A 27,928-nucleotide genomic window follows, 5' to 3' on the forward strand; every position below is an offset into this window, starting at 1 on the left:
AACGGTGTGTTATAACTCTATGGTTGTACACTGCTATGCAGATAACATTTGTGCTCGCGCACCGATATCACCGAAAACACCGTGTATTCAATTCATCTCTTAATGTATTATTGTATTATGTTGACGTGGTTTAAAGCAACACTTTTTATTTTATTTTATACAAAGTAGACTATAAAACGATTCGTCGACACGTCGGATTAACCCCCGCGACTCGAATCGACTTCATAAATCCTGAGTCGAGGACAGCCCTAGTCCATACCCAGCGATGTGTGTACTACTGCATAAAGTATTTTTGCAGACTTTGGGTTATGCGCTGTGCGAGGAGGCTGCTGCTCATTTGATCATGGCTGTGTGTAACGACCCAGTCATTTATGTGATGTTGAATCGTCGTTGCCACAACCATGAGAAGTTCATACTGTACGTACGTTGTTTCTGCTAAGCTATTTGTACAAATAACATAATGTTAATTCGAACATTGCACTTATAAACGTTGTGTGTGTGTGTGCTATGGACATATATCCAAAGCGCTACCCCGCTCATGCAACAAATTGTGTGGACACGGCTTCAAAATCAAATCAAAAGTCCTTTATAACTATTTAATTGCGCCAGCAGAGCACGCAAATACTGCGATCGGTGCTGTCTGTATCCGTCTGACAGTACAAAGGGTGCTGTCTGTATATACAGGGCCTTTAGCCAATGAGGGAGCGGCGTTCTCGGTGACGTCACCACCAACCAACAAGTGTCGTCACATAACCACATACCCAGCACCGATCGCAGTACTTGCGCACTCTGCTGGCGCACTAGTAGGCCTTATATGGCCACGAGTGCACAAGGCGCAAGTTGGCCCTTCGACAGAGTGGAGTCTATTTTTTGAGCGGTGATAACCGCTCCTTTGTGTGTAGGTCCCTATATATGAGTGTCCGTTTGAGCAAGGAACAGAACGGCCCATACAAGGAGATATGCACGTGTGTCGTGTTTTAGTAGCCTACTGCTGCTGTTCTTCTCTGTGTGGCATAGTGTGTGTCGTGTAGCCCCATAGCTAAGTTCAGCTGCCGACCGGGACTGGAACAGCAGATCGCATCGGCTGCTGGGACCGTAACCGTGACAACAGAGGCCGTAGCTGTGCATGCGCAGTAACGACCAAACTCCCCGCTGAGTTCCCCCAAATAAACGGCTTAAATATGAAAAAAAAAGTGAAAATTCGCTTTGTTACTTCATATGCCAATTGATCAACCTACTGAGGAGGACGAGTGTGGATCAGACAGAAGATATACAGTTAACAGTATACACACATGTGCATGTTGTGTGTTTGTGGGTGCGTGCCTGTATGTGTGAGAGACACATTAACAGGCAGCACACCCAGGCGTGCGTTTAATGGCCGGTGTTCCAGGAGGCGATGCGGAGGAGTGGGAGAGATAATCATGAGGTGGGGGGGAGGGGGGTTGGGGGGCAGGGAGCAGGTGAGGAGGGACGGACAGGGGGAGGGACTAACGAGAGCAGAGGAAAGGGAGATGGGCAAGACAGAGAGAGTTTGTATATGGCTATTGAGGATTTGTGCATACTTTAGGATTACTTTATCGTCAAAACGTTATACACACACACACACACACACGGACAGACAGGGTTAGAAACATAGTCTCGGCCAGGCCGAAAGACAATTAGTCAGCTGTTTTCCAACCTCAAATGTGAAGAATCCCACCAACATGCCAGAACTGAAACTGTTCTGTGTAGAGGAATGATGCTGGACTGATGGTTACAGACTTACAGGTAACGTTTAGTTGCAGCTATTCCTGCACAATGGGTTCACACCAGATACTGAAAGCAAAGGATCACATCATTTAGTCACTCAGTGATCCATAATATTGGATAATTTTCTTCAATAAGGGTAATAATAATAATAATTATTATTATTATTATTAATTATTATTACAAAAAATAAATGTATTTGTCTCATTTGTGTAACTGGGTTCTATTTGTTTACTTAGGACTTATACATATTCACCCAATGTTTACCTACTGTATTATGGCATGCCCAGAATAGGGATGCTAGACAGGCCTAAGCCTTCTGCTATGCCAACACCATAAGGCATAGCAAATAAAGTGATTCCCTGGATTAACACTCATAGCAGCAATTATAGGCCGAAACAGAAGATCATACGGTATTTATTCATATATTATTTTCTCATAATATCAAACTAATGGCTTTCATTATGAGAGAACACATGCTGTTACAGTATGGTAACGCAAATGGGCTCATAAGGCAGGGCCACTGCTGATCAACTCAATTAGCTTGTGCTCTTGCTCTAGAATTACTGCTGCACTTTGATATTTCAAAGGATTATCAAGCAATGGAATTCAAGAGCCCTATCAAATGCTAGATAATCTGCAGGCTTAGAATATGGCTGAATGTATTCCATGGTTCGATTGTGTAGGGTAATATGCGGAGCTCTGTACGTGCGATACTCTAGGGGCCTCTGTTTATGACACAACAAAGAAATTGAATTTACATTAGGGTGTGTGAGGGTGAAAATACATTATTTATACTCTCGGGCATAGCCTGTGTTCTTTAGAACCGGCTGGACTGGAGAGGCGTATGGACCCTCTAGCTATGTGGGATAAAACGCTAAGAACCTGTGGTCTATTTACGCCGCCCAGGGATCCAGGGGTCAAGTATGATATATGACACGCCATCTGCTTATCAGACCCTTCCAGGGATGACTGTGGAGTTTTAGTGTGCCACAAAATGAAGGTCAGGCGAACACCTCAAACAAACCGTACAGGGGTTGGGGAGGGGGGGCGAGGCTCTACTCGCTCTTGATCTTGCCACTACTGATGCGCCATACAGTTCTGTATTATCTGATAAGGGCGGTGGGCAAAATTAAAGAAAACAATGCCAAAACGGATTAGCTGCAGGTAGCCCACTGTGTCTGCACCCTGAGCATGCTGGGTAAACAGAATCTGGTGATCTTTACAGTGGATTGAGCACAGATCTTAACCCGTTCTTCTTCTTCTAACTCCACTTCACTTTGCAGTCTGTGAGGAATGAACAGGTTACTCAAACACCGATGTAGGCTAATGAGGGGGATATATTCCAGTTCATCGCATATTTCACAAGTGCTGCTTATTTATTCCTCCCGATAACTGACTGGTAGTCACGCCTTTGGCTACGGTGAAACAGCATACTTTTTAAAAGCACTCGACTTCAGCATTATACTATAGTCTTAAGCTCCAGGTGTTCTTATGTGGATAAGTGTACTGTAACATTGTCAACACTGGGTTCACTTCATGCAAATATTTTTGGGTAGAAGGACCACATTCCCATGGTCTGTACCGGTTCACTGCACATCAAAGAACAGTAACGTAATGCATGATATCTACCTGAGTGAGGGTACGAAGAAAATAAAACACCCTCTTAGAAACACTCCTGTCGAGCGCAAGCTCAGGAGCTGTGCCATCTCTGATTTATAAAGGTTAGGGTCGCCACAGAGGCTGGGGTAAAATCTCTGCTGTGCAAAGATAGAGCTGAAGGAACGGGGGGTGAAGAAGAAGAAAAAAATCCCCATTCATAATCTGGCACCCAGTTCTATAGGAATCTCCCAGAGTTTCATATTGCCTCTCAGCTGAGTTGAAAGTGCTTGGAAGGGACAACAAATAAGATGTGAGCCAAGTTGAGTGCAGGGAGGGGGGGGGGGGGGGGCTGCCTATCAAGGAAGCACAACATTACGAAGCTTGTGTTAGCACGCTGATGGATGGTGATTCGCCTGCCTGAGACTGTGGAGCGGTAGGGGAAAAAAGACGGACAGAGCTATCAGGCTTGTTCAATGACATCTGCAGAATCCAATATCAATCTTTAAGTATCAGCATTCTGGTACACAAGGTCGGAAATAATCCTGCTACAAATTAAGATCATGCCGCCTCCAGGCAACTTTATCCCGTGCATCAAAGTCAAAGTTGTGTGATGGACGCTCTCCTAGCTTTCACCTCCCAGGTAATGGAGCCCCTGTGAATGTATTACTTGTTCAGGGGCACACCATGGTCAGGATGACCCTGCAGTTGAGTTGATAATCAGTATTCCAGTGATGTGGACATGCAGCATATGCCGGACCATATGTTTGGGAATACATCACAAGAGTTTAGCATGCACACCACAATGGGCCCAAGAGTTGGAACAATGCCCTTTTAGCAGGCTAAAAAAGCAAGGATTTTGCCTAATATGCCAGACTTGGCATGGTATGAGCCTGCAGTAGAATCATTAGCAGTCAAGTGATTTGCGACAAGAAACTTTAGGCTGTCAAAATATGGGAAGCAATGATTCGATCAAACAAGTTTTGTTTTGACACACAAAGCATTGTTGTTTTGACGTGGCCCTAAACAGACAGAATATTCTCATAAACAATTCAGCGATGCAGTTCCAACCTTTGAAAGACATTAAAAGAATATGAGTCAATATTTTTGTCCTTGTTGTGGGACAACAGATAATAATGGCGAGCAATAATTATGGTCTCGACAGATGCTAAGAGACACTGCTCATCATTCACATTCTGTCTTTGTAGAATAGCTTGAACATCTAAAAACTAAAAAGCTTTAATTTAATGTTACTCCAGACTACTACTGTAGACTTTCATCATTGTTAAAACCCCAGGAGGCAAAACATGAGAGAAGGAAAATAATCCAAATGGTATTACATTTTAATGAATGTGGCAAAAGCTGCATTTTGTACTTGGGTTTAACTAAGGAAAATCTGCAACAATGTTTTAGAATAACAGTCAACTGCATCAGATGGCAGATTGGATTTAAAAAAGTAACGCATTATGACTCCAAAGAGAGACTTAAAGTGCTTAATAACATTTTCCAAGAACAGTTGTTATAAGTGAGAACGGCCAAGAGAGAATATTAACTTAAGGACTTAAAGAGGGAAATGCCAAATTTGTTTATTGAGATTGTGGCCTCGCGTGAAACCCAGGGGCATAGTTCTGCCGATTTAAAATGACTCCAATACGGAAGTAAAACTTCCTATGATTGGCCGCTAGTTGCGCTGTTTTCCCCCCCGGCCGATCGCAAAAATAATTATTCTCCATTGGATCCCATTAATTTCCCCTTTCGTTTTCTAACCTTAATTAACATTTTCATGAATACTGTATGGTTCCTATCGCTAGTTAAAAATTGCCTTTCAATCACCATCATATTCGTTTTGTCGAATTGTGGTCCAATTTATTTTAAAATAAATGATAAAGTTGCGGGGGGGGCGTGGCCAACTAAACTGATACCAGCCGGCTGTGTTCTTCTTCGTGTGCTGTATTTCGGGAGGCTCCGACCACATTCTCCCATGTATCGCTGCGGTTGCACGTGACCGTTGGCAGCCAATAGCATCTCTGATGCCTTTACAATTCTATGATGGCGACACCCATTCCAAGGGGTAGAAAAGGGCCATTTGCGCTGCATAAAAACCAATGGCTTCGCATCGTCCATATTTTTCTACATTCTATGGTGAAACCAGAAATTGGGCCTTTGGTTCCAACATAATATTGAGATCAGATAAGACAATAAAAGAGCAGGACGGCGAGATAGCGTATACCATAACCTTGTTCAAACTCATCTTCCAAAAAAGACATTACCCCCAATTTCAGACAGAAATTAGTGAGCTATCCTTTGATTAAAGGAGCTTTACATGCTTAGTAAAGTAATTTGATTAGCGCAGTGCTTGGTGCCTTAGGGAGCTGAGTGAGTGACTTTGTAATTTTGGAGAGCTGGGGGAGAATGCTCAACAAGATATACTACTCTTTGATGCTGAGCACTTAAATCAAGAAGGATCCATATGGCCTCGGCTCTACTCCATTTAACCTCACGCTATTCACAGAACTCATTCAAGTTTTACATTTTCAGCACTATGATACTTTGCTCTGTTTCCATTGCTTAAAACGAATGAACATGGCTCACGGCTCATTTAATTAGGACAACATCCAGAGTTACACTATTCACCTCTCTCTTCCCCTCATGCATTTCCTTCACTGGCTTCCAGTTGCTGCATGCATCCAATTAAAAATACTGCATGAACTTCTATAACTTAAGGCAAACAAGGGCACCCCCCACCTTCAGGACACGATCCACCCCACTGTAAAGTACTCCATCCCGCACATTTAGATCAGCTAACACTAAGTCTGCCTGTCCCTCCCTTCCCTAACCCTGGCAAACGCTCCAGAGTGTCCTAGGTCAGTTTCCCAAACACTGACTGGGTCAGGACCCATTTGTGGGTCGCTGACACATTTTTATGTGTCCCTAAATTTTTGGTGTCCTAAATTTTTTCTTTTTATTATTATTTCAAAACATCTCCAAAAAACATTCCTCAAAAAGCTAAGATTTTCATGAAAAAAAAGTCATTTCATTAATAAATAATTGAAAAATCTTTTTTTCCCCGTAAATTAATGACCTACTAGATCATACTACAGCGTCACGCAAAAGTAAATATGGCAGATAAGCAAGCTGCGGCACAAAGAGTCCACAAATGCTACAAGTAAGTATTTTATTTAGATACCATTTTGTTAGACACTATAGGCTGGATGTTTACCTGGTATCCTAAGGGTAGTCATTTTGTAACACTAAATTGTTTTCTTTGGACTTTGCTAAGTCCCTCTGCTGGATAAGTGTCTGCTAAATGCTTACACTGTAAATTAAAATATCACAGATCAAGCAAAGGAATTTAGAATATAATCCCCAAACAAGAAGACTCAACTCGACATCATTCAACCCAAACTACACAGAATTCATTGAAATGTTTACATTTTCAACACTACAGTACTTTGTTCCGTTTTCCAGTGGCCAAAACAAAACTGGATGGCTCATTATGTAGGACAACATATTGAGTTAAAGGATCACAAATCACCCTCCTCTCAAAAGCCATCCCATCAGGGCTCCTCCGTGTCAGAAATCAGATCGATGTTATATGACCCACTTCAACACATTACCAAGACACATAAACCTTCACAACCTCGTCAATCTTGTCTTCCAGGAGGTTGGGAGGCAGAGAGGAGGTCAGAGAAACATGTCAAGCATCAAAGATTCATGACAAAGCATTCGAAGCAAAAAAAAAAACTCATCTGTAATTAGTTTGGTCTGATTATGCTAGAGATGAGGGGGGGGAAACAATCAATACGTGGTGAAGGGTGTAGAGAGCTAGCCTGACATTAGCCAGACTGATAACGTAGAGAGCATGGACGACTGAAAGAGACACTACAGGGATCATCTTTGCCTTACAGTAGCTGACATCAAGCCTGTTTGGAAGTTAACCTGTTTAGATCTGGAACGCCTCTGTGTCTCTTTACTGTAGATTTTAACCGCTTTAACCATTATTTTATACTTTAGCTATAAAAAAAAAGAGCAGATCTACAAGGTCATAGCGCGGCACCAAGTGCCGAGCTTGTAGATCTGCTATTTTTCAAAAATCATGAAAATCGGTGCAAATCTTTGAATATATATTTTTTGGAAGCAAACATATGTAACTCAAATCTTTCTTTCTCGGGGTCACAAACAACATCTTTTGAGATAAGCCAAATACATATTATTTTGGGGGTCCTTGATATGAAAAGGTTTGAGGACCACTGATCATAGAAACATACATTTTTCAAAAACCTTAAAAGGATTTAGAAGACACAACACACAGACATTATTTATAGTGCATGTAATAGGCTATGATTTTCACTGATAATTGAATTGAATTGATAATACTTACAACCTCGAAAAGAAGAAAAATGTAGCACTGAGTATGGGCGTTTCTAGCATTGTTTATGATGAGAGGCTCAGACTCTGCGCAGGGCTCTGGGGGCATCCTCCCCCGAAAGAAAACATTCTGAATTTCATGCATTAAATACATGAATCTGAAGCACTCTGGGAGTAACTAAAGGAGATAATGATGCCTAAATTTAGTGGAAGAAAACTATTGTCAACGGGTTTTAAGTTATTCTCTGGTAAGTGGGATTAATGGGAATTATTTTATTTGAAGGGTGGGTGTGCTCCAAATTGAGTTCTAAATAATTCTGGTGAGCATAATCCCCAGTCAATAAATCAAGCTGTACATTTGGGATATGGGTGGAGAAAATGGAATTAAAAAATAACAACTCCTAAATTTAGTTATACAAAATAAACAGAAAATCACCATTGTGGAGTGCTTTAAAAGCATCAATGTCTCCCTGATTTTCTGTTGAGACATTTAGATTCTGTGTTTAGGTTAGACATGGCTTTTGACACAATCCTGTTTCTGGTTTGGAACGAATTTTGACCTGAAGGTCAAGATTCAATTTATCAGCTGAGTAAGCAGGCAGGCTCTATTAGCACCATGGTAAATATTTCAGCACTTGCGCTGGGTTAAAATTTGGGGTAGAAGGCTAACGTCTAGTGCTACTTTAACTTGAAAGGCACATAAGGCAACTTAAAGAATGACAATATCAGTCTCTGCTTTACTTACATCTAAAACTATAGTGAAACAATATATTATATTGTTTCACTATAGTGTCATTGCGACCGAAGGTTGCAGTTTACCATGAGAAATGTCGCAGCTTGTCTCCGTGTCAGTCAGTACACATTTTTACAGTCTATGGGTTGGTTCCCTTGTCACTGTGATATCACAGGTGACATCACCTATGTAAAAGTCCATATATGGGTATTCCCCAGAATCCCTTTTATGCCCATATATGAAGATCCCTGATGTCATCGATGTATGGCCAGATGGCCAAGACATGGCCCATATCTGTGTGGCTGGGACATCAAACATCTATGATGTCAGATGTTAGTCATCTCCATATTTGGGAAAATATGGCCACATTTTGGACACATCAACCAACTAGCATTTTTTGGTCAAAGTTGATCCCATGCCAAAGCGCTAGTGCTCGCCCAATGCTGTCACCCAGGCGGATGCGTGCACGCGCCCATGTGCGAGACCTCGCCCTTTAGGGTGAGGCCGCTTCTCGCTCTTAGGGCGTCTTACTGGTACTAGTCTTACATTTACAGATATCTGATCTGCGATCAATACTCTCTCAAAAAATATACAGTCGCTAAGATTAGAAGTAGCCTATATATACTACATTGGCTTGCCTAAAATAAAATCATAAAAATCAAGAACGGTATTTAAGAATAATACTGACGTCAGTTGCCACCATATTCCTGTCAAACTAAGACCACGTAGAGTTTGCCACTGTGAACAGACGGAGCAGCTGTGTGAGTGATGGATCGGTGTACACATTGGGAACAAACGGTGGGCGAGCCCAGACTGAGTCTAAGAGCCCGCTGTGCTCCTGTCTGCAGACTAAACACCACATCACCTACAACAGTATAATCCCAGCTCAGTCTGAATGATCTTCCTCTCAATATTTGCTGAACATGAAGGGAAAATGTAAGGTGACAAAAAAAGAAGATAAATTAAATAATAAATAAATAATAAACAGTAACAAGGCTTGACACAAAAAAATATCAGAAACCCTTAAGCCCCCCGACGCCACTGGCTCTGTACATTGTTAAGAACGGTTGTTTTTGTGCTGTCAAGTGATTTGTGGAAAATAAACAGAACTGGAAGCCTGTGGGAGCGTATCCCATTATAAAAGATCTACGTTTGGTTGGAATGACAGGGTGGAGCCAAGACAGCTGCTTCAGAGTCTTGGAGCCCAGCATTGTGTTTTAGGCTCACATACAATCCTCATGCTTAGGATAAAACGAGCCAAAATACCTTTATTGTCGACAAATCTGTGACATTACTGTTTCAAAAGGATGGGGGATGTAAACGTCCATGGTGCCAGAAAATATAAAAACACTGTCAAGCTGTTATAGCAGATGGGTTCTATTTCCGTGGCTCCCTGACAAGTGTGAATACAAAGCTAAGCATCACATTCTCAAGAGCACTTAAAGGCAATTGCGTTATTGGTTTAAGACTGTGTAATGGAGATCCTTGGTATGAATGAGAAGATGGAATTACATCATCTTCTCTCAAACCGCATTAGTTTGGATAGAATAGTTTCCTGGTCTACTGACGTTTTATGAATATTTGACTGCAGGAGGTTTCACAAAGGCAACGATGCACAAGCTGAATAGTTGGTGTATGCATGTGTACCATACAGCAAGCATTCCCAAACCTTTCAGGCTTATTTTAACAAGCACTTGGAAAGTTGGAATGGTAGGCATTACATTTAGTTTGACTCAGTTCCACAGCTAAATATTGTGGATCGGTTATTTTCACTTTCCTCTTTCTTATGTAATATTTGACAATTTGGTATTAAAAATGTCTTAACAGTCATTAAATTGTCACAAATGTGCAGATACTGTACACGAACTGTATACTGTATGTTAAGCTAATCATCCCCCCCGTTTGGAAATCACTGCATAACATTCCAGAGCAGACACACTAGCTTACTTCCTCACAGACACTATAGAACCAATAACAATATTGCTACTAGCCTATTACTAATACAACTAACAATAATAATAAAAAGAGCATAACAATAATTGTGTACCATATGTAGGAAAGACTATTGCTGCCGACTCAATTTCGTAAAAGGCTGACTAAGCTAAATTCAGAAGCTATAACACCCTCCCAACAAATTAGCAATACCACCACGTACTGTACCACAGCACAAACAGAAAAACAAACAAATTATTAGCTGAATTCAAGTTCCCCCAAAATCGATTTTCAGTTCCAGTGTGTTTACAAGCCCTGACTCTGCAACAATATTGTATCTAACATGCAAATAAGACCCTATTAACCAACAGTGCAGTGCACAGCTGACTAATTGGCCTATTTGAGCTGACTCACTGAAGCGATATTAGAGTAGCACGCGTTGAAGATGAAGGCCTGGTGTATAACATTGCTGGATTAGAGGTAAAGAATGGACCTTTTGGCCACTATGGCAAATTATGGCACACCTGCTGTTGGTTGTGTACCACGTGTTCCCTAGCACAACGTTCCCAAACACTGACCATTTGTGGGTCGTGGACCAATATTTATGGGCCACGACTCGAGTAAAAATACCATTTTATTTTGTGTACAAGGCCGCACAAGCACCTCGAGAGCACGGACAGAGAGACAACATTTTTTGGGAACCTGTCAATGAAACTAGAAGCGAAGCAGCGCCAGACACATTCACACACTGAACTGAAAACTTCTTATCATTTAAAATCTTATCATTCTAGCGATGTGACAGAATTCACAAGTGACTGGAGTACCACTTGGTTCGTGTTTGATCTCCTGAGTGCCTGTGATGCGTCATGGTGCGTGTGTGTGTGTGTGTGTGTGTGTGTGTGTGTGTGTGTGTGTGTGTGTGTGTGTGTGTGTGTGTGTGTGTGTGTGTGTGTGTGTGTGCATGTGTGTGCGTGCGTGTGCGCGTGTGTGCGTGTGTGTGTGTGTGTGTGTGTGTGTGTGTGTGTGTGTGTGTGTGTGCGCGCGTGTGTGTGCACGTGTGCTTGAGCAGGCTGGAGGCCAAAAAACAGCTGACACAGACAAGAATATGGTTCACTGTTTGAAGGGAAGGGAACGTCTTGCCCCGACTCTTTCACACAGGGGAGATAAAAGGGGATAATTATCTGTTCAAACTAATGAATAGACTGGGTTGAAGGAGAGGTGCTGCAGACTTTGTGTGCAGAGGATCTAAAAAGGTAATCTTCCATTGCCAAGCTGCTCACAGTGCTCAGTGAGGACATCACCATCTTAAAAATAAATACGAAATAAATGAATAAATAAAAAAGACTCAAATATAATTTTGAACAAAACAAGAACAGTGGGGACGTCGAGTTAGTTTATCTCTGCGATTGATACCGCTTGTGCGCCTGTGGACCATGAAATTGTCATTTGTTCTGCGAGCGTTACATCAAATGAGAGTTCAGGGGCCTGTGCCATGGCTGCTCATTGCAGCATGAGCTTATTTTAACGTAAGCAATTTGACAGGATCTCCGTGGTAAATTGTATTTGGCTCCGACAGGAACACAGTAAAATCCTCAGTGTTGATTTATCCATTTGTAACTCTCTCTGTGTGTGTGTGTGTGTGTGTGTGTGTGTGTGTGTGTGTGTGTGTGTGTGTGTGTGTGTGTGTGTGTGTGTGTGTGTGTACAAATTGTAACAGAATGGCAGTGGTCTAAAGTAACTAAGTACATTTACTTAAGTACTGTACTTAAGTACAATATTTGAAGTATTTGTACTTTATTTTAGTATTTCCCATTTCCACTTCTATTTCCAGGGTTACTTCACTACATCTCAGTGGCAAATATGTTTTACTCACACTGAAAAGCAGCCGACTCGCAGCGTTAGGTTAAACAGTGTGTTGAAGCCTGTCAAAGCCACAGCCAATCAGCGACGCGCCACAGACCCATGTGAGTGAGGGTTACACCCAATGTGTTAATCATCTATCTATCATAGTCCAAGGTGAAGAGCTATCACCTCACCGCAGTGTAGTTTTCTAGCTATCACCTAGGCTTTGTTATACATTTTTAGGTGATAGCTAGAAAACTACACATAGATACACAAAGATAGCTCTTCACCTTGGACAATGATAGAGGCTTTACTTAAAACTTTTGTAACCTGCCTTCATGGATGGAGGGAGGAACTGAAGTCGATAGGTAACGAAATGTTGTGTATTACAGTAATGTGACTCAAAGACATGAGCGTGACTCACTCACTCATGGACTTGAGGTGGACGCTTTCATACTAACTGCGACCTGACGGTCACAATAAAACATACATGAACCACTTTAGCCCAATTTTATACCTTGGATATCTGAAAATAGACGATTTACAAGCTCACAAGCTTTTACTTTTGGTATCAACACTTTCATCTACTTTTTTAAGTGCATTTTGAATTCCAGGTTTTTACTTGTAACAGAGTGTTTCTATGTTGCAGTATTGATAGTGTTTGATACTTTTACTACAGTCGGAGTTAAATGAACGTGTTAAAACACTGAGGATTTGACAGTGTAGGTAAGGGGTGGGAGGGGAGCACATGTTAATCCAGGGTTACATCTCCATCTGAGGCGTCGCAGGCTAATCCACTGAGCGGTGAACGCCAGCTCATATCGTCGCTTGCTTGGCAGTTTCATCACGCCATGTCAATCCTTCATTCGTGATCGTGCGTGTAAGAGCGGATATACTTGTGTTTACCCACACTATATAGGAGCGTATATCGTTGTTGTCGGGCGGAAACCTTGTATGTCCAAAACTGTTCATTTTGTTTAAAAATGATTTAAAATAGACAATCTACAGTACAAGCACCCAAAGCACTGGCATCGCGAGGCGTTGTGTTCTTGTAGGTCAGCAATTTTCACTAGTTTTGTGAGACTGCCTACGATGTAGCAGGGCTTTACTTTACGAAAAAAAACGTATGCGAGGTTTCCGCCCAACACCGACGTTATGTAGCATTAGCATAGTTCGCATGCACATGCAAGCCACATGTGCACGTTCGAGCAGGAGCCACAGGAGATACGACGTAGGTGCGATGTGTGCATGTCCAAGCTCGTGTTTGTGTGTGTGTGTGTGTGTGTGTGTGTGTGTGTGTGTGTGTGTGTGTGTGTGTGTGTGCGCGTGCGTGTGCACACGAACAGCATTAAGCAAAATAATGTAACCAGCGTGAGAGATTACATTCAGGGACTTGCTTAAAACCATTAGAGAGGGAGAGAGAAAAGACGGGCCGGCAGGGAGAGGATTACTCTGAGCTGCGATGTGTAAGCGACATACAAACAAAAAATAAATAAATAAAATAAACCAAACAAGGGAGACATTGACGGCAGTGTATAGCAACAGCAACTAGCAGCGGAGACAGGCTAGAGAGAGATGGCACATCATCAGCCAGCCGGACCAGAGCGAATTGAAAGAGGAAGCACATGGAGTGTTGAGAGAGATATACAGAGAGAGAAAGAACAGACATGTAGAGAGAGACAAGAGAAAAGAGAAAGGGGGCTGAGATTGTGAGACAGAGAGAGAGAGAGAGAGAGAGAGAGAGAGAGAGAGAGAGAGAGAGAGAGAGAGAGAGAGAGAAAGTGCGGGCAAAGACTGCATGTTGTGCAAACAACACATTGACAGGGGCCTTCCTGCTAGCAGGCAGCGTCTTGCCTTTCATGCACACTGCACTGTTCTAGCACTGAGGAGAACGAAGAGGAGGAGGAGGAGGGAGGAGGAGGAGGAGGGAGGAGGAGGAGGGGAGTGTGAAACAAGCCATCGGCATTAAGTTAAAGGATTAGACCCAGAGGCACATGGAGCAGTCGTGTTGATGACGCCATTGAGCCCTCCGCCTTGAAGCGGCTGGTGGTTAGGAGGGGGGTGGGGGGCGGTCAAGGGGAGGGGAGGGGAAGGGGGGCAGGGGGTATAGTGCGATGAGACAGGCTGCTCGCATGGAGACAAAAAAATAAAATAAAATAAAAAAGAAAAGAAACAAGAAAGGAAACGGAACCAGTCCAGAGTCCAGAGAGATTAAAAAAACTGAGGCAGGAAATAAGAAAATTAAAGTTAAAATTAAGTGAAATAAAAGAAATGGATGAAGCTGTACACCCAGCAGGCATTCCGGCCAGCCAATCAAAAAGAGAGAAACTGAGATGGAGGAGAGGATTTAGGCTCAGGTTAGTGCTGGTTTGGTGTACAGCATGGTGACTTATACTGACCTGGGCTTGAGACAGCATTAGTGGTGGGTGGTTCAATAATTGCTACAGGGGGGAGGGGGGGAAGGGAGAGGAGGGGAGAGGGAGGGGAAAAGAGGACATTCACGTATTATTAACAGAATGGAGACGCAAAAACGGGAAGAAAGAAAATGAAACGGAAAAAAAATATATAATAATGCATGCAAGGACAAAAAAAATGGAATGGAACCTAAAAACAAAGATCCTCTACATGCAGTAAGGACTGGCGTCTCTGGTAAGATTCAGCCCTTCCACATGCAGTAACGACTGGTGTCTCTGGTACGATGCAGCCACTCAGCATGCAATAAAGACTAGGGATGTGTGCCAGGAACTGGTGCTATTTTGCTACTGGTACCTGATTCGTCATAACCGTAATGCTGTTAAGAACCTAGACAACCGGTGCTTCTGTTGGCATTTTGCCAATAGCCGCTATAGGCCCCTGCGTAAAAGACCCGTTATACCCAGACCCTATATAACAGCACATCACCAGGCAAGTTCCTGGTTACATTCCATGCAAGCATGGCAGACAGGTTGAAGTGCTCAGAAGTGCAGGTGAAAAGTGGGTGAAAACACTGCGAAATGCTAATTCATGCAATAAAGGCGTTGCATGTAACGGGGTAATATCAGCAACCCTGTGAACACAACACACACAAACACAGCATGCCATAAATTTGAAGCAGTGCAGTGTATTCGACTGTTTTAGTGTGGCTGATAATAAGTCACACAGAACTGCCTCCGAAAAATGACGATACCATCTGGACCTCATCCTTGACTAGTCAAGATAACACTCGTTATTGGATTGAACACATCTATTAGTTAGGGAGACTAATACAGCGTCAGGTTTGGGCGTGTGCACATGGGAGCGTGCACGCATCAGTCTGGGTGACAGCAGACTGCTGGGCGAGCAGTTGCGCTTTGGCATGGGATTAGCTTCGACCAAAAACATACAGACCTGGTTGGTTGTTTAAGTTGGACAAAATGTGCCCAAAATGTGCTCAAAATGTGGCCATATTTTCCCAAATATGGAGATGACTGACCTCTGACATCATAGATGTTTGATGTCATAGACTGACAGAATATGTCCATATATGGGCATTCCCAGATTTGGGTTTAATATTGATGACATCAGGGCTCTCCATATATGGGCATAAAAAAAGTTGAGAACGCTGAGCTGGTCGAGTCATCATTGTGATTTCAGAACAGGTCAGCTATATTCTTCTGCTGAGCTGGTCAAGTCATCATTGTGATGTCAGAACAGGTCAGCTACTATATATCCTTCTGCTGAGCTGGTCAAGTCATCATTGTGATGTCAGAACAGGTCAGTGCAAATGAATTCTGTCTTGGCCATATATGGAGCGTGACATGCGTGACACGAAGCGTGACTCACGCACACACTCACACACAGGAGCTGCAGGTTTTTATGGTAAATGCGACCTATGGTAGCAACTACCAGTAAGACTCCCTAATCGGGAGATAAGCGACCGTTGGTCGCTTATCTCCACACACAATATGTCAAAATCGTCTAGGAAGGATGGTGTGAGTCATGCTGGCAGTATGACATCACACCGTACACAAATGACCCTTATATAAGACCGGCATTATCTACCGACAGATTAGTAACAAGATGTCAAAATCGTTGAAGGTTGAATCTCCAGATATGGAGATAACCAACACATCCCTCCATATATGGAGATAACCGACGAATCTCACTAAGTCTGACCTCACAAGCCCCATATTTGGACACGAACAACATATAACATCAGCCATGCCCTTTTATGCCCAAATATGGAGATATCATCTGTCTGTCACTTCTATGTCCAAATATGGAGTTCTGTGTCAGCCATTCCCACATATTTCAAATTAGTGACATACTATATAAGACCGGCATTATCTACCGACAGATTAGTAACAAGATGTCAAAATCGTTGAAGGTTGAATCTCCAGATATGGAGATAACCAACACATCCCTCCATATATGGAGATAACCGACGAATCTCACTAAGTCTGACCTCACAAGCCCCATATTTGGACACGAACAACATATAACATCAGCCATGCCCTTTTATGCCCATATATGGAGATATCATCTGTCTGTCACTTCTATGTCCAAATATGGAGTTCTGTGTCAGCCATTCCCACATATTTCAAACTGCGTGTCTGTCTGCGTGTATGTAATCCGCGTATCTCGAGAACCGTTCGTCCCACCGGCTTCAGATTCGGCACGCGCGTTCTCCGCCGCGGCGCGGAGTGCAGTGCCCGGCCTCGACCCGACCCGACGCACGTTTTTTCCGAAACGGCGTGAAACGTTCGGAATCTCCTTATGCGGAGCTGATTCATCGGCGCAAGCGCTGACTCATTGTGACATCATTTCATAAAAGGCTCTGACATCGCGTGACTCATTGTGACATCATTTCATAAAAGGCTCTGACATCGCGTACGCAACAATGGGCAGATCTCCATATGGGCTACATATATGGGCATATGGGCAATCTGACATCACTTCTGCTGACTCACGGCGCAAAACGTTCGGAATCTCCTTATGCGGAGCTGATTCCGGCCTCGACTCGACCCGACGCGCGTTTTTTCCGAAACGGCGCAAAACGTTCGGAATCTCCTTACGGCGCAAAACGTTCGGAATCTCCTTATGCGGAGCTGATTGTTGACATCAGGCTGTTCCGGAGGAAACTCGCGTTTTTTCCGAAGCGGCGCAAAACGTTCGGAATCTCCTTACGGCGCAAAACGTTCGGAATCTCCTTATGCGGAGCTGATTGTTGACATCAGGCTGTTCCGGAGGAAATCGGCGCAAGCGCTGACTCATTGTGACATCATTTCATAAAAGGCTCTGACATCGCGTACGCAACAATGGGCAGATCTCCATATGGGCTACATATATGGGCATATGGGCACTGCTGACTCATATGGGCATAAAGGGGACACAGATATATGGGCATAAATGGACGTATCGGCACAAGGGCTGACTCATACAGAGATCTCCATATATGGGCATATGGGCAGATCTCCATATGGGCTACATATATGGGCATATGGGCAGGGCATATGGGCAATCTGACATCACTTCTGCTGACTCACGGCGCAAAACACAAAACGTTCGGAATCTCCTTATGCGGAGCTGATTCCGGCCTCGACCCGACCCGACGCGCGTTTTTTCCGAAACGGCGCAAAACGTTCGGAATCTCCTTACGGCGCAAAACGTTCGGAATCTCCTTATGCGGAGCTGATTGTTGACATCAGGCTGTTCCGGAGGAAACTCGCGTTTTTTCCGAAACGGCGCAAAACGTTCGGAATCTCCTTACGGCGCAAAACGTTCGGAATCTCCTTATGCGGAGCTGATTGTTGACATCAGGCTGTTCCGGAGGAAATCGGCGCAAGCGCTGACTCATTGTGACATCATTTCATAAAAGGCTCTGACATCGCGTACGCAACAATGGGCAGATCTCCATATGGGCTACATATATGGGCATATGGGCACTGCTGACTCATATGGGCATAAAGGGGACACAGATATATGGGCATAAATGGACGTATCGGCACAAGGGCTGACTCATACAGAGATCTCCATATATGGGCATATGGGCAGATCTCCATATGGGCTACATATATGGGCATATGGGCAGGGCATATGGGCAATCTGACATCACTTCTGCTGACTCACGGCGCAAAACGTTCGGAATCTCCTTATGCGGAGCTGATTGTTGACATCAGGCTGTTCCGGAGGAAATCGACCCGACGCGCGTTTTTTCCGAAACGGCGCAAAACGTTCGGAATATCCTTATGCAGAGCTGATTGTTGACATCAGGCTGTTCCGGAGGAAATCGGCGCAAGCGCTGACTCATTGTGACATCACTCATAAAAGGCTCTGACATCACGTACGCCACATGAGTCAACAAAAAATCTCTGAATATCTCCATATATAGCATATATGGGCATAAAAGGGCATAAAGGGACACAGACAGACGGATACAGAGATCTCCATAAATGGGCATAAAATGGACGCAAATGGCATATATGGGCATAAAATTTACGCAGAATCACAAAGATCTCCATATACGGGCATAAAGGGACACAGACAGACAGATACAGAGATTTCCATATATGGGCATGAAATGGACGCAAATAGACAGATATCTCCATATATGGGCATACAATGGACCCAGAACTATATCTGCAGTCATCTCCATATATGGACATAAAATGGACGTTGACAGACAGACAGACAGACAGACAGATAACAGATATCTCCATATATGGGCATAAATGGACACAGGCAAACAGATGGTCAAAACGGGTCCTATGACAACAGGTATAATGGGGTTTGCATTAAAGGGCGGGGCATTCATTCCCTATTTACATCGTTCCCGAGTTGGCCAGGTCGCCGACTTTCGGGCGGCCCAGCTTCTAGTATTTCAAATTAGTGACATACTACAAGGGGACAAATACTCATATTTGTTGATTATTTTGGTTTCTATGGTTACCAGATAAAGATATTTCACTTTGCACAATTTGTTGATTTTTAGTTGCTATGGTTACTTGATAAAGGCCTTTCACTCGTTTGTTGATATTTTGCCACACATGATCTCCAAATTTGGGCATGGTGCACAGTCACAGTGACATCATAGCTAGTGACATCACCAGCAGCGAAGCTAGCAGTGTGATTGCGGAGATATGAGCAGGGCAAAGGTGTGACGTGTGACGTGTGACCGACCGACGGACGGACGGCCGGTGGAGGTTTTCATAGTAAACTGCTCCCTGACGGTCGCAATTAAACTCCCCCTCCCCAAAAAACAAACAAACAAACAAAAAAACACAACATTATAGTGAGGAGTAGCCTATTGATTAGAGTATCAATACCAGTATTGATATAGATAAAATCCTAATGGTACGCATCACTAATAAGGACATGTTATTGTGGTTCGATGCAGCTGCTACCATTAGCTTCCAATTAACCTCGCATCACCAGACTTTCCACCGCGGAGGAAAGCCTTGTATTCATTCTAAAACTAGCCGTGAGATCCGTAAAAAAAAACAAAAAAAAAACACACATTGGTTCCGGTGGTTGGTTTCTGGACGCCTGATGACTACAACAAACTACTGTAAAACATGACATTATTTAGCTAATAATGCAAATCAATTTGTTTATTCTCGCTAGTCGCGCCATGAGTTAGAATAAAACATGAACACGATTATTATACCAATTTAAACCAATTTTTTGCCTTGTGGAGGTGCACGGCACCAATGGTTCAGGTCAGTAGTAGTTGTAGTCCACCTGATGACTACAACATGACATGAAGTTATTTCCGCTCCTGAGCGGAGCAGAAACCCGAAAATGATATTGATCCAAAGCTTCCAACAAACAAAAGCTGAGATGAACAGGTGAACCCCTGACCAGCGTAAACACAGGACATGTACAGGCTGCTTGCTGTTAAAGGTTGTGTATGTTCTCCCTGTGTCTCCTAGGGTAGGTATCCTAAGAAAAACATGCAGTAATCCTCTATAATGACTCCCCCTGGCCAGCCGGGGCGCCTGATGGAGGGGAAAGGAACTGGTTGGAATAACGTGTTCCTTCCACGCGCTACGTCCGACTGGGGAAGCTCCCCCCTGTCAGGTGATAAGAAGCGGCCTGCTCACTCCTCATGCACTGAAGGAAGCCTGAGCTCAGTTCGGGGTCCTCCCCAGGTTGGCAGAGGGAGAGCAGAGTCCAGGATTACAGATTATGCAATTGTCATTGGGTGAAAAATGGCTTACAAAATCGTGCGCTCCAAAAATCTCTGATGGGAGTTTAGCAATATTGGGTCATGTTCTGTTCTCTGTGTAAACCTCTGTCCTGCTCCAATCCGTCCAATGCTTAAATGAATGACCACCTCTCACTGCGATGGCCAGGGATCACACCAGGCTCAATTAACACCTGTAATTTCCTCCATGCCTAGTGGGCCGCTCCTCCTTAATCACATTAGTTTAATTTGGTTCCCCACCACCTTTAATAGATTATAGCACAGTGCTCCTTTTTGTGTTCTTTTTTTATTTTCTTCTTGCACTGACTGAGGCTGAATGAAGAGAGAGAGAGAGAGAGAGAGAGAGAGAGAGAGAGAGAGAGAGAGAGAGAGAGAGAGAGAGAGAGAGAGAGAAAATAAAAGAAATAAAAACCTCCCAGTCTGTCTTTGATCCTTCAGCGGAGGAAAGTAAGTCCCAATCTGATTACCTTTTTGAACTCGTTTTGGTCTAAGCCAGCGGTGGCATTTGGAAGATGGCATAATTGTGTCCTATACAGAGATGTTCAGTCCACTGCACCAGAGTATTATACATAGCTGGGTATTTGTGTGCGCATTTGAAAGTCATACAGATGGGGTAGCCTAGTCAAACAAGAATTCTAGTCCCTCACAAATGATAAATAATGTACAAATTATACTAATGGCCACTGTGAAACATCGACAGATCCATATATCATATATATTCGTATATATACATTGTAGAGCCAAATGACACATTCACAGATTCACACAGGCATCGCAGAGTCTGTGCAGACAAGTGGCAGACAGACAGACACACTTTTCATACTGCTCTCAAAGGTGTGCTCCACCTGCTCCAGGAAACACCATGGCAGAGGAGTTGCTTATGTGTCACAAGGGAAACTGTGGCAGCCATTATTATAGTTCACACTGCTTTCATCCACAGTGCATAAAAAAGATTCACTCTTTCGTGCCTCAGTACAGACGCTGTGGGGAACTGTATCTAGGCCACGCAGAAGCACTCTGAAGCCTGCTTAGCAACACTTGTTTTAATCCAGTTATACGGCCACTCAGAAGCGCTATTCCATTCGCAGGTCAAATGCAGAGTGCATCCATTGTCCACCCCACGCTCAGGATACTTTATAAAGTGCTATAACAACTGTTCAACAACTGTGCTGCTTTTAAATGGGCCTACCATTGTGCCGGCAACAATGGCACATCTGCTTTCATTTGATTTCATCATGCGGTGCAGAGGAAAACGTGTAGGAATGTGTTTGCTTTCGTTCAGGGATATGCCCTTTTTCTTGGTGCATCGCTAGCAAATAGTGGAATTTATTTTTTATGGCATTGCTCTGTGAGAGGCTATAGCTAGCTGGTCTATGTGTGTCCGGAGGACCGGAGCTAATCTTGCCACTGGCAAACCTTGTATGCACCATTACAATAGATCAAAGAATGCACTCCACAATATGTCACATACAATAATAATAATACATGTAATTTATATAGCACCCTTCATGCAGAAACTGCAACACAGAGTGCTTCACATAAAAACTAAGCAGGCAAAACACAAAAACAAAGCATGAGTGCTCCACTGCTCCTCCACACATAATGACAATAATGTATAAGTAAAAACTAAAACATAGCAATAATAATAATAAACAGTAACAATAACACTAATAACAACAATAATAGCCAACAGAAACAGATAAGGTGAGAATGTGACGAGCAGGGGGGAGAGTTAGCTAAAAGCGAGAGTGAAAAAGTGGGTCTTGAGCTGTGCTTTAAAACTATCTACAGAGTTAGCCTGTCTTAGGTAAAGTGGGAGATTATTCCAAGCCATCGGGCCGTAGAAGCAAAATGCTGCTTGGCCATATTTTTGTAGTTTCATCTTCCTTTCAGGGGGGACATATGTTTCCTAGTTTTTGAAATACTTAACTTCAGTTTTTTTTTGGAATGGAAGTCAATGGGGCTCGGATCTGACTCAAGCATTGCTTCAATTTGGAGTCATACGTCATAGATACATGGACGACTGATGTCACAGCCTGGCTCGGACACGATGTCCAAGATCCACATCCACATCCACAGTGGATCCCGAGATCCACATGATTAGATTCTATCATATCACCATTGTTTCCCTTTAAGTACTTCTGGTGCAGGAGCTTTATGACGACCAAGCGACCATCCTCGGAAGAAGACAGCCATGTGCTATCTGATTAATACTTGAACATGAAGTCGACAGCAAGTCATTTCGTGAGCTCTCAGGAACTCCTCCATTGTTGTGGAGCATGATGTCTTCTGACATGCAATCTCCCACAGGCGCTATGGGACTTATTTTGCACTCAACAATGCAAGCCATCACATGATGTGCAGTACAGTAGTGTATTTACGATAACCCACCTCTTGCAGGACCTGTGACACAAAGCACATCATGTTTCTGGACTATTCGAATTATGAGATTGACAACAACAACAATATCCTTCTCTTTTTTTCTTTTTTCTTTTTTTTGATGATAAAAGATACAACGAAAGGTTTGTTGACTGTTGGTGGATAACATCGTGATGTACGGTATGAGGGAAATGGAAAAGAAAGCAAGGACATTGTGGAGTCTCGCCTCAATACCCCCGATCAGGTGAGAGTTTATAGGGCCAGCAAGCAGGGTGATGACAGAGTTCAGCACCTTGGACAGCGCCACCGCCTTGGCCAATTCATGGGTGGAAGTTACAGTGCATGTATGTTCCTAATTCCAATCTCAATAAATTTGATGTGATGACACCTGCGCTGAATTGGCTGATCAAACTGTTTGGCTCTTAAAGACAGGGCTCTGTTTCACTGTGGTTGGCTCTTCTCAGAGAAGGAACTCTTAAGCGATTGCTCCACTGTGTTATCCCCCTCGTACCTTTCAAAGGTTGTGATACTGATCGTAGTTTTTCTGTCTCCTTTTTTAGGCAAAATAGGGGAGCGACTTAATACTGGAAATTCATTATTGTTTGTTTGATAATGCACCATTTGGGAAGAACTATTATTTTGACTTTGGGGTTAAACCCCTGAATAAGACAACACTATGGGCTCTATTTTCATCCATGCCTTACCGCTTATCTCTGAACCTTTTTGCCATTTTTTTACATTTTTGAAAAACATTTTGAATATTTCAAATAGCTGATCTACAAGCTCACAACATGTCGATGTAGATCGGCTATTTGAGGTCTTTTAAAATGTTTTTCAAAATAGTAAAAAGGCAAAGAAGTTTAGGGATAAGGGGTAAGGCATGGACACAAATATAGCTGTTTGTGTTTAAACCTTAATGTATAATTCCCACACAAATGCACCATTTACCATTTACCACTGGCCTAGACAACGTCTTGTGTAAGACGTGTTTAATCTCAATGAGTAAAATATACATGCGAGGCGTTGTGTGCTTGTAGATCTGCTGTTCTCACTAGTATAGTACATTTTATAGATGATTAATACAAAACGAACGGTTTTGGACATACAACAACAACGATAAGCTATAAATATAAGGTGGTGGAAGTGAAAATTATAATGTAGGGGTGCCTCGGATGAAAAAAATATTCATGGGGTGCCCTGAGACAAAAAAGTTTGGGAACCCCTGCATTAGGAGTCACTATAGTGCAACATCAAGGACACCATCCTCTGCTACTGTTGGCACACACAGTTTCCTCCCGCTGCCAGGAACTCATCGGGGGTCTCGTGGGGGTGGCTGATCGAGTGTTTTCTCTTTACAACAACAATTTAACCATACAATAGGGCATTCACCAAGTATTCCAATATTCAAATATTCGAATATCAAAGTCACTATTCGACGTTGTTCACCGAAGTCGAATATTCGCTTATTTTTATTTTTTTATTGTTTTCTCTTTAAAAAATATATAGTTTTTAAAGCTTGGCTACTAGATAGGAAGTCATAAGAATGAGTTGTCAATGCTCCTGGTGGATGAATTTGTTAATGCTCTATACCAGGGGTTCTCAAACCTTTTTAGGCTGTGACCCCCAAAATAAACATATTTAAACTGGGACCCCCACCCTGACAAGCACTTGGAATTGTAGGTATTACATTTAATGTGACTCGGTTCCGCAGATAAATATTGTGAAAATAGCAGATCTACATGCTCACAACGCCTCGCAACGCGAGGCGTTGTGAGCATGTAGATCGGCTATTTTCACAATGTTCGCCTCTTGCTTACTTAATATTTGACAGTTTGGCCAGTCCTGTCGAATATTCGACTATTCGAATACTTTGAGGTTGAATAATTCGATTACTAAAAATCACTATTCGTGAATGCCCTACCATACAATAACTTAAAACAGTGGTTCTCAACCAGTGATCTGTGGACCACCAGTGGTCCTTTAGGGGGCTCCAGGTGGTCCCCAGCTTATAGATCTTTAACTCTTGAGAGCGTAAAATGAAACCAAATGGACGGGTCGAATAATTTAGAATGTAGAAGCAGCATGGAATTGTGGACAAAACCTTATTCAAAGGCAACATTCAAAGTTTTGGGTCCGAGAGGCTAAATCTCATCAAATGGTGGTCCGTGGCTCAAATGCCGAATAAATAATGGACCTTGATATGAAAATGCAAAACCACAGACTTAAATCCGCAGTTTCAATTTGCGTTTGTCCACCTGGACGTGTCACCATCAGCCATCATCCGTGCGTTAGAACAGCCCTGTAGAGAAGCTGTGCTGTATATTTGATCAGCCTATGCAGAATGAAAAGTTCACATTCTGTCCTGTCCCTTTTAAAATGATGCAACAGCAGGTGTTTCCATCATTTATGAGTCCAATCGTTTGTTATTCCTTCTTGTCATTGTTAATGTGGCCCAGCATGGGCGTCATCCTGTGTGGACATCAGCCAACTGGGGACAGACATTTGCATTTCATGTATGTGAGTTTGGTGTCTAATCAGTAAGGTGTGTGTGTGTGTGTGGGGGGGGGGGGGGGGGGGGGGGGGGGGTTGAGTGTTATGTGAATCCTCCGCTTCCCGCGGGGCTGTGGAATGACCACTCAGCCACAGACACGAACATTTCCTCACCCTTGTGGAAGTGTAAAATGCTAATGAGCGTACCGACTGAACTTTGCTGACCCAAACCGTAGGGTGGCGAGATATTCAGAGAACATCTATTTTCTATTTCTTAGGAAAATACATGATGTCGAGTGTCTCGTTATTATGAAAAGATTAGCAATGTTACCTATCATCGATGTAAATTAAGGAACCTGTGAACAAAATGACATACAGCCAGCTACTACATCCTCTTCTTTCTAACTAGCTTCACGGTGTATATGTCACGGTTTTAAAGAGAAACAGGACGGTCGAGAAACGGAGCACTCGGTGTGCAGCACGGGGCGGAACAAGCGGTCGCCCACAGCAACATCCTCCAGACGGAGCCGCGCCCGCTCGATTGTCCACGACATTGCAAGCGGCGCGCAGGCCAGCGGACCTTGGTCCTGCTCTTCGCCCCCTCGCACCGCAGGGGCGAGTTACGAAGTTACGAGTTACGAAGCCGTGGTGAATGCAATAGTTATATTTATGCCCAGGCCGTAAGGCCTGGGCAAGCCCACGATAAACACCCTGTCCAAGTGACTACAATGGAACTAATGGCTAAGCTAGGCTAGGCTAGGCTAGGCTAGGCTAGGCTAGGCTAGGCTAGGCTAGTAAATACAGTCGCAAACGAGTGACGTCAGCGCCTTCACTAGTGAATGCGAGTGAATGGCTGTCGTCGCCACCTGGTGGTGATTAGTGTGTGGTGAACGACAAAACAAGCGCTCTTACAATGAACGTCCTGCGTTACCCAAACATCCTGTAACATATACATATAAGAGGGATTGAAGCAAATCCATAATGCAGCTGAATATTGTCAGGAACCACCTGGTTTATGACAGATTGAGAATAGAGAATAGGAATTATAGGACTGTTGCTGCTCGAATGGGCTCATTGTGCCATAGTGACCACCAGCCCCCGTTCTGGTCCGATATAAACTCACAGTATAAGTGGCAAACACACAACCCAAATGTGGGATGAATCCCGATGGCCTGACCTGCCTGGTGACTAGGGGTGTGAAAGAATATTCTTTATTCGAATATTCGTTCGAATGTTAACAATAAAAGAATATTCGAAAGTAATAAATGTAGCTTCGAATTAATTTATATTTAATTAAAACAAATCTACCGCACTTCTCGCGAGATTCTGGGCGCATGGAACGTTAAAAGGTGGCTGGTCTCGCAAGGCAGAAGTCTCCATTCGCTGCTGCAAAAGTGGGCTGATCTACAAGTCCACAATGCGTCGCTGATCCAATACGTTGTGGGCTTGTATATTAAGGGTGCCTATTTAGCAACACCGTCATACGGCGAAGAATAAACCTCCAGCTGCTTGACTCCCTTCACACTGTCACTGGCCGTCGTCCGCTTCGCAGGGGAGGGAGGCTCTCTCCATTCCGACGGAGTGGAGAGATGCACTCGCCTCGCAGTGCACTGCACACTCAGTGCTTTTAAACTTAATACGTTGATTCAGAATGATTAACGAGTCAAGCTGAAACGGGCAACTCATTTGGTAGTGACGGGAAGCCGGACAACGAGACTTCTCCACCGAAAAACACAAAGCATGGATTTCTTCTCACGAGTCATTCTCCCCGCACGCAGCCACGGTAACGGTAAAAGTCCCTCCGTCACACTCTTGTAGACTACCTAATTTGGTTCAAACCAAAACATACTCCATTGGTGTGATTATAATTGCTCGTTTCATGTCGTGGCTGTTCCAACTCCATCACAGGCTGCTGCTGTGACGCTTCGCAACGACGATGCGATTCTGGCAGCTGCTCTTGCTTTTACTAACGCACTGAACGCAGGCACGTGCACACAGACATCAAACGGGGCTTGAGCCCCTGCCCTTTTAAGAGAGAATTGTCCACCAAAATGCCCTTTTAGAAATGTCAGCCCCTGCCTCTCTTAACATTCTTTGCACGTCCCTGACCAACGCGGACCTGGCTGCACGACCGCGACTGTCTACAGTTTACAGTTTAGGCATTTAGCAGACGCTTTTAATCCAAAGCAATTTACAATAAGCAGATAACACATCACAATAATAAACAAGTTAATGTGTCAGTACACCAACAGCAATATAACAATGCAAATAAAATAAATAATTAAAGAAAAAGGTTTCTTAAAAAAAAAAAAGATTAGAATAAACAGCTTCGAATTGCGAATGCTTCGAATTATTCGATATTTTCGAATATTCGAATTTATTCGAATCAACGGTGGATTTTCGGGCGAATATTCGAATGCTATTTTTGGCACATTTTCACAGCCCTACTGGTGACTAGGGTTGGTGTTCGGAATCGGAGGAACCAGATCCAACATTGATGAATCGGAAATCGGTTCCTTCACATTTGGAACCGTTACCAGAACGGGTTTTATCACACTGTCAGAGCTGGTATGTGGACTTCACGTCTGCTATAAAAATTATAATAATAATACCGGTGGTTCTCAAACTTAACCCATTTAGGCCCAGAATTATTGAATGCTTTAACCAGTGAAAAA

General features: G+C 43.3%; 1 protein-coding gene across 1 annotated transcript in view; it reads right to left on the reverse strand.

Annotated features, from left to right (window-relative positions):
* negr1 (neuronal growth regulator 1) overlaps nt 1-27,928 on the reverse strand; it is a gene marked incomplete at both ends in the record, with an annotated part of 253,490 nt that overhangs the window by 24,592 nt on the left and 200,970 nt on the right. Inside the window, one exon of the mRNA XM_080736118.1 lies at nt 14,620-14,661. Coding sequence (XP_080592244.1) covers nt 14,620-14,661 — 42 coding nt within the window. The remainder of the gene's footprint in view (nt 1-14,619; nt 14,662-27,928) is intronic.

Source organism: Nannobrachium achirus (genome assembly GCF_963921795.1).
Source record: "Nannobrachium achirus genome assembly, chromosome: 1".
Classification (NCBI taxonomy): Eukaryota; Metazoa; Chordata; class Actinopteri; order Myctophiformes; family Myctophidae; genus Nannobrachium; species Nannobrachium achirus.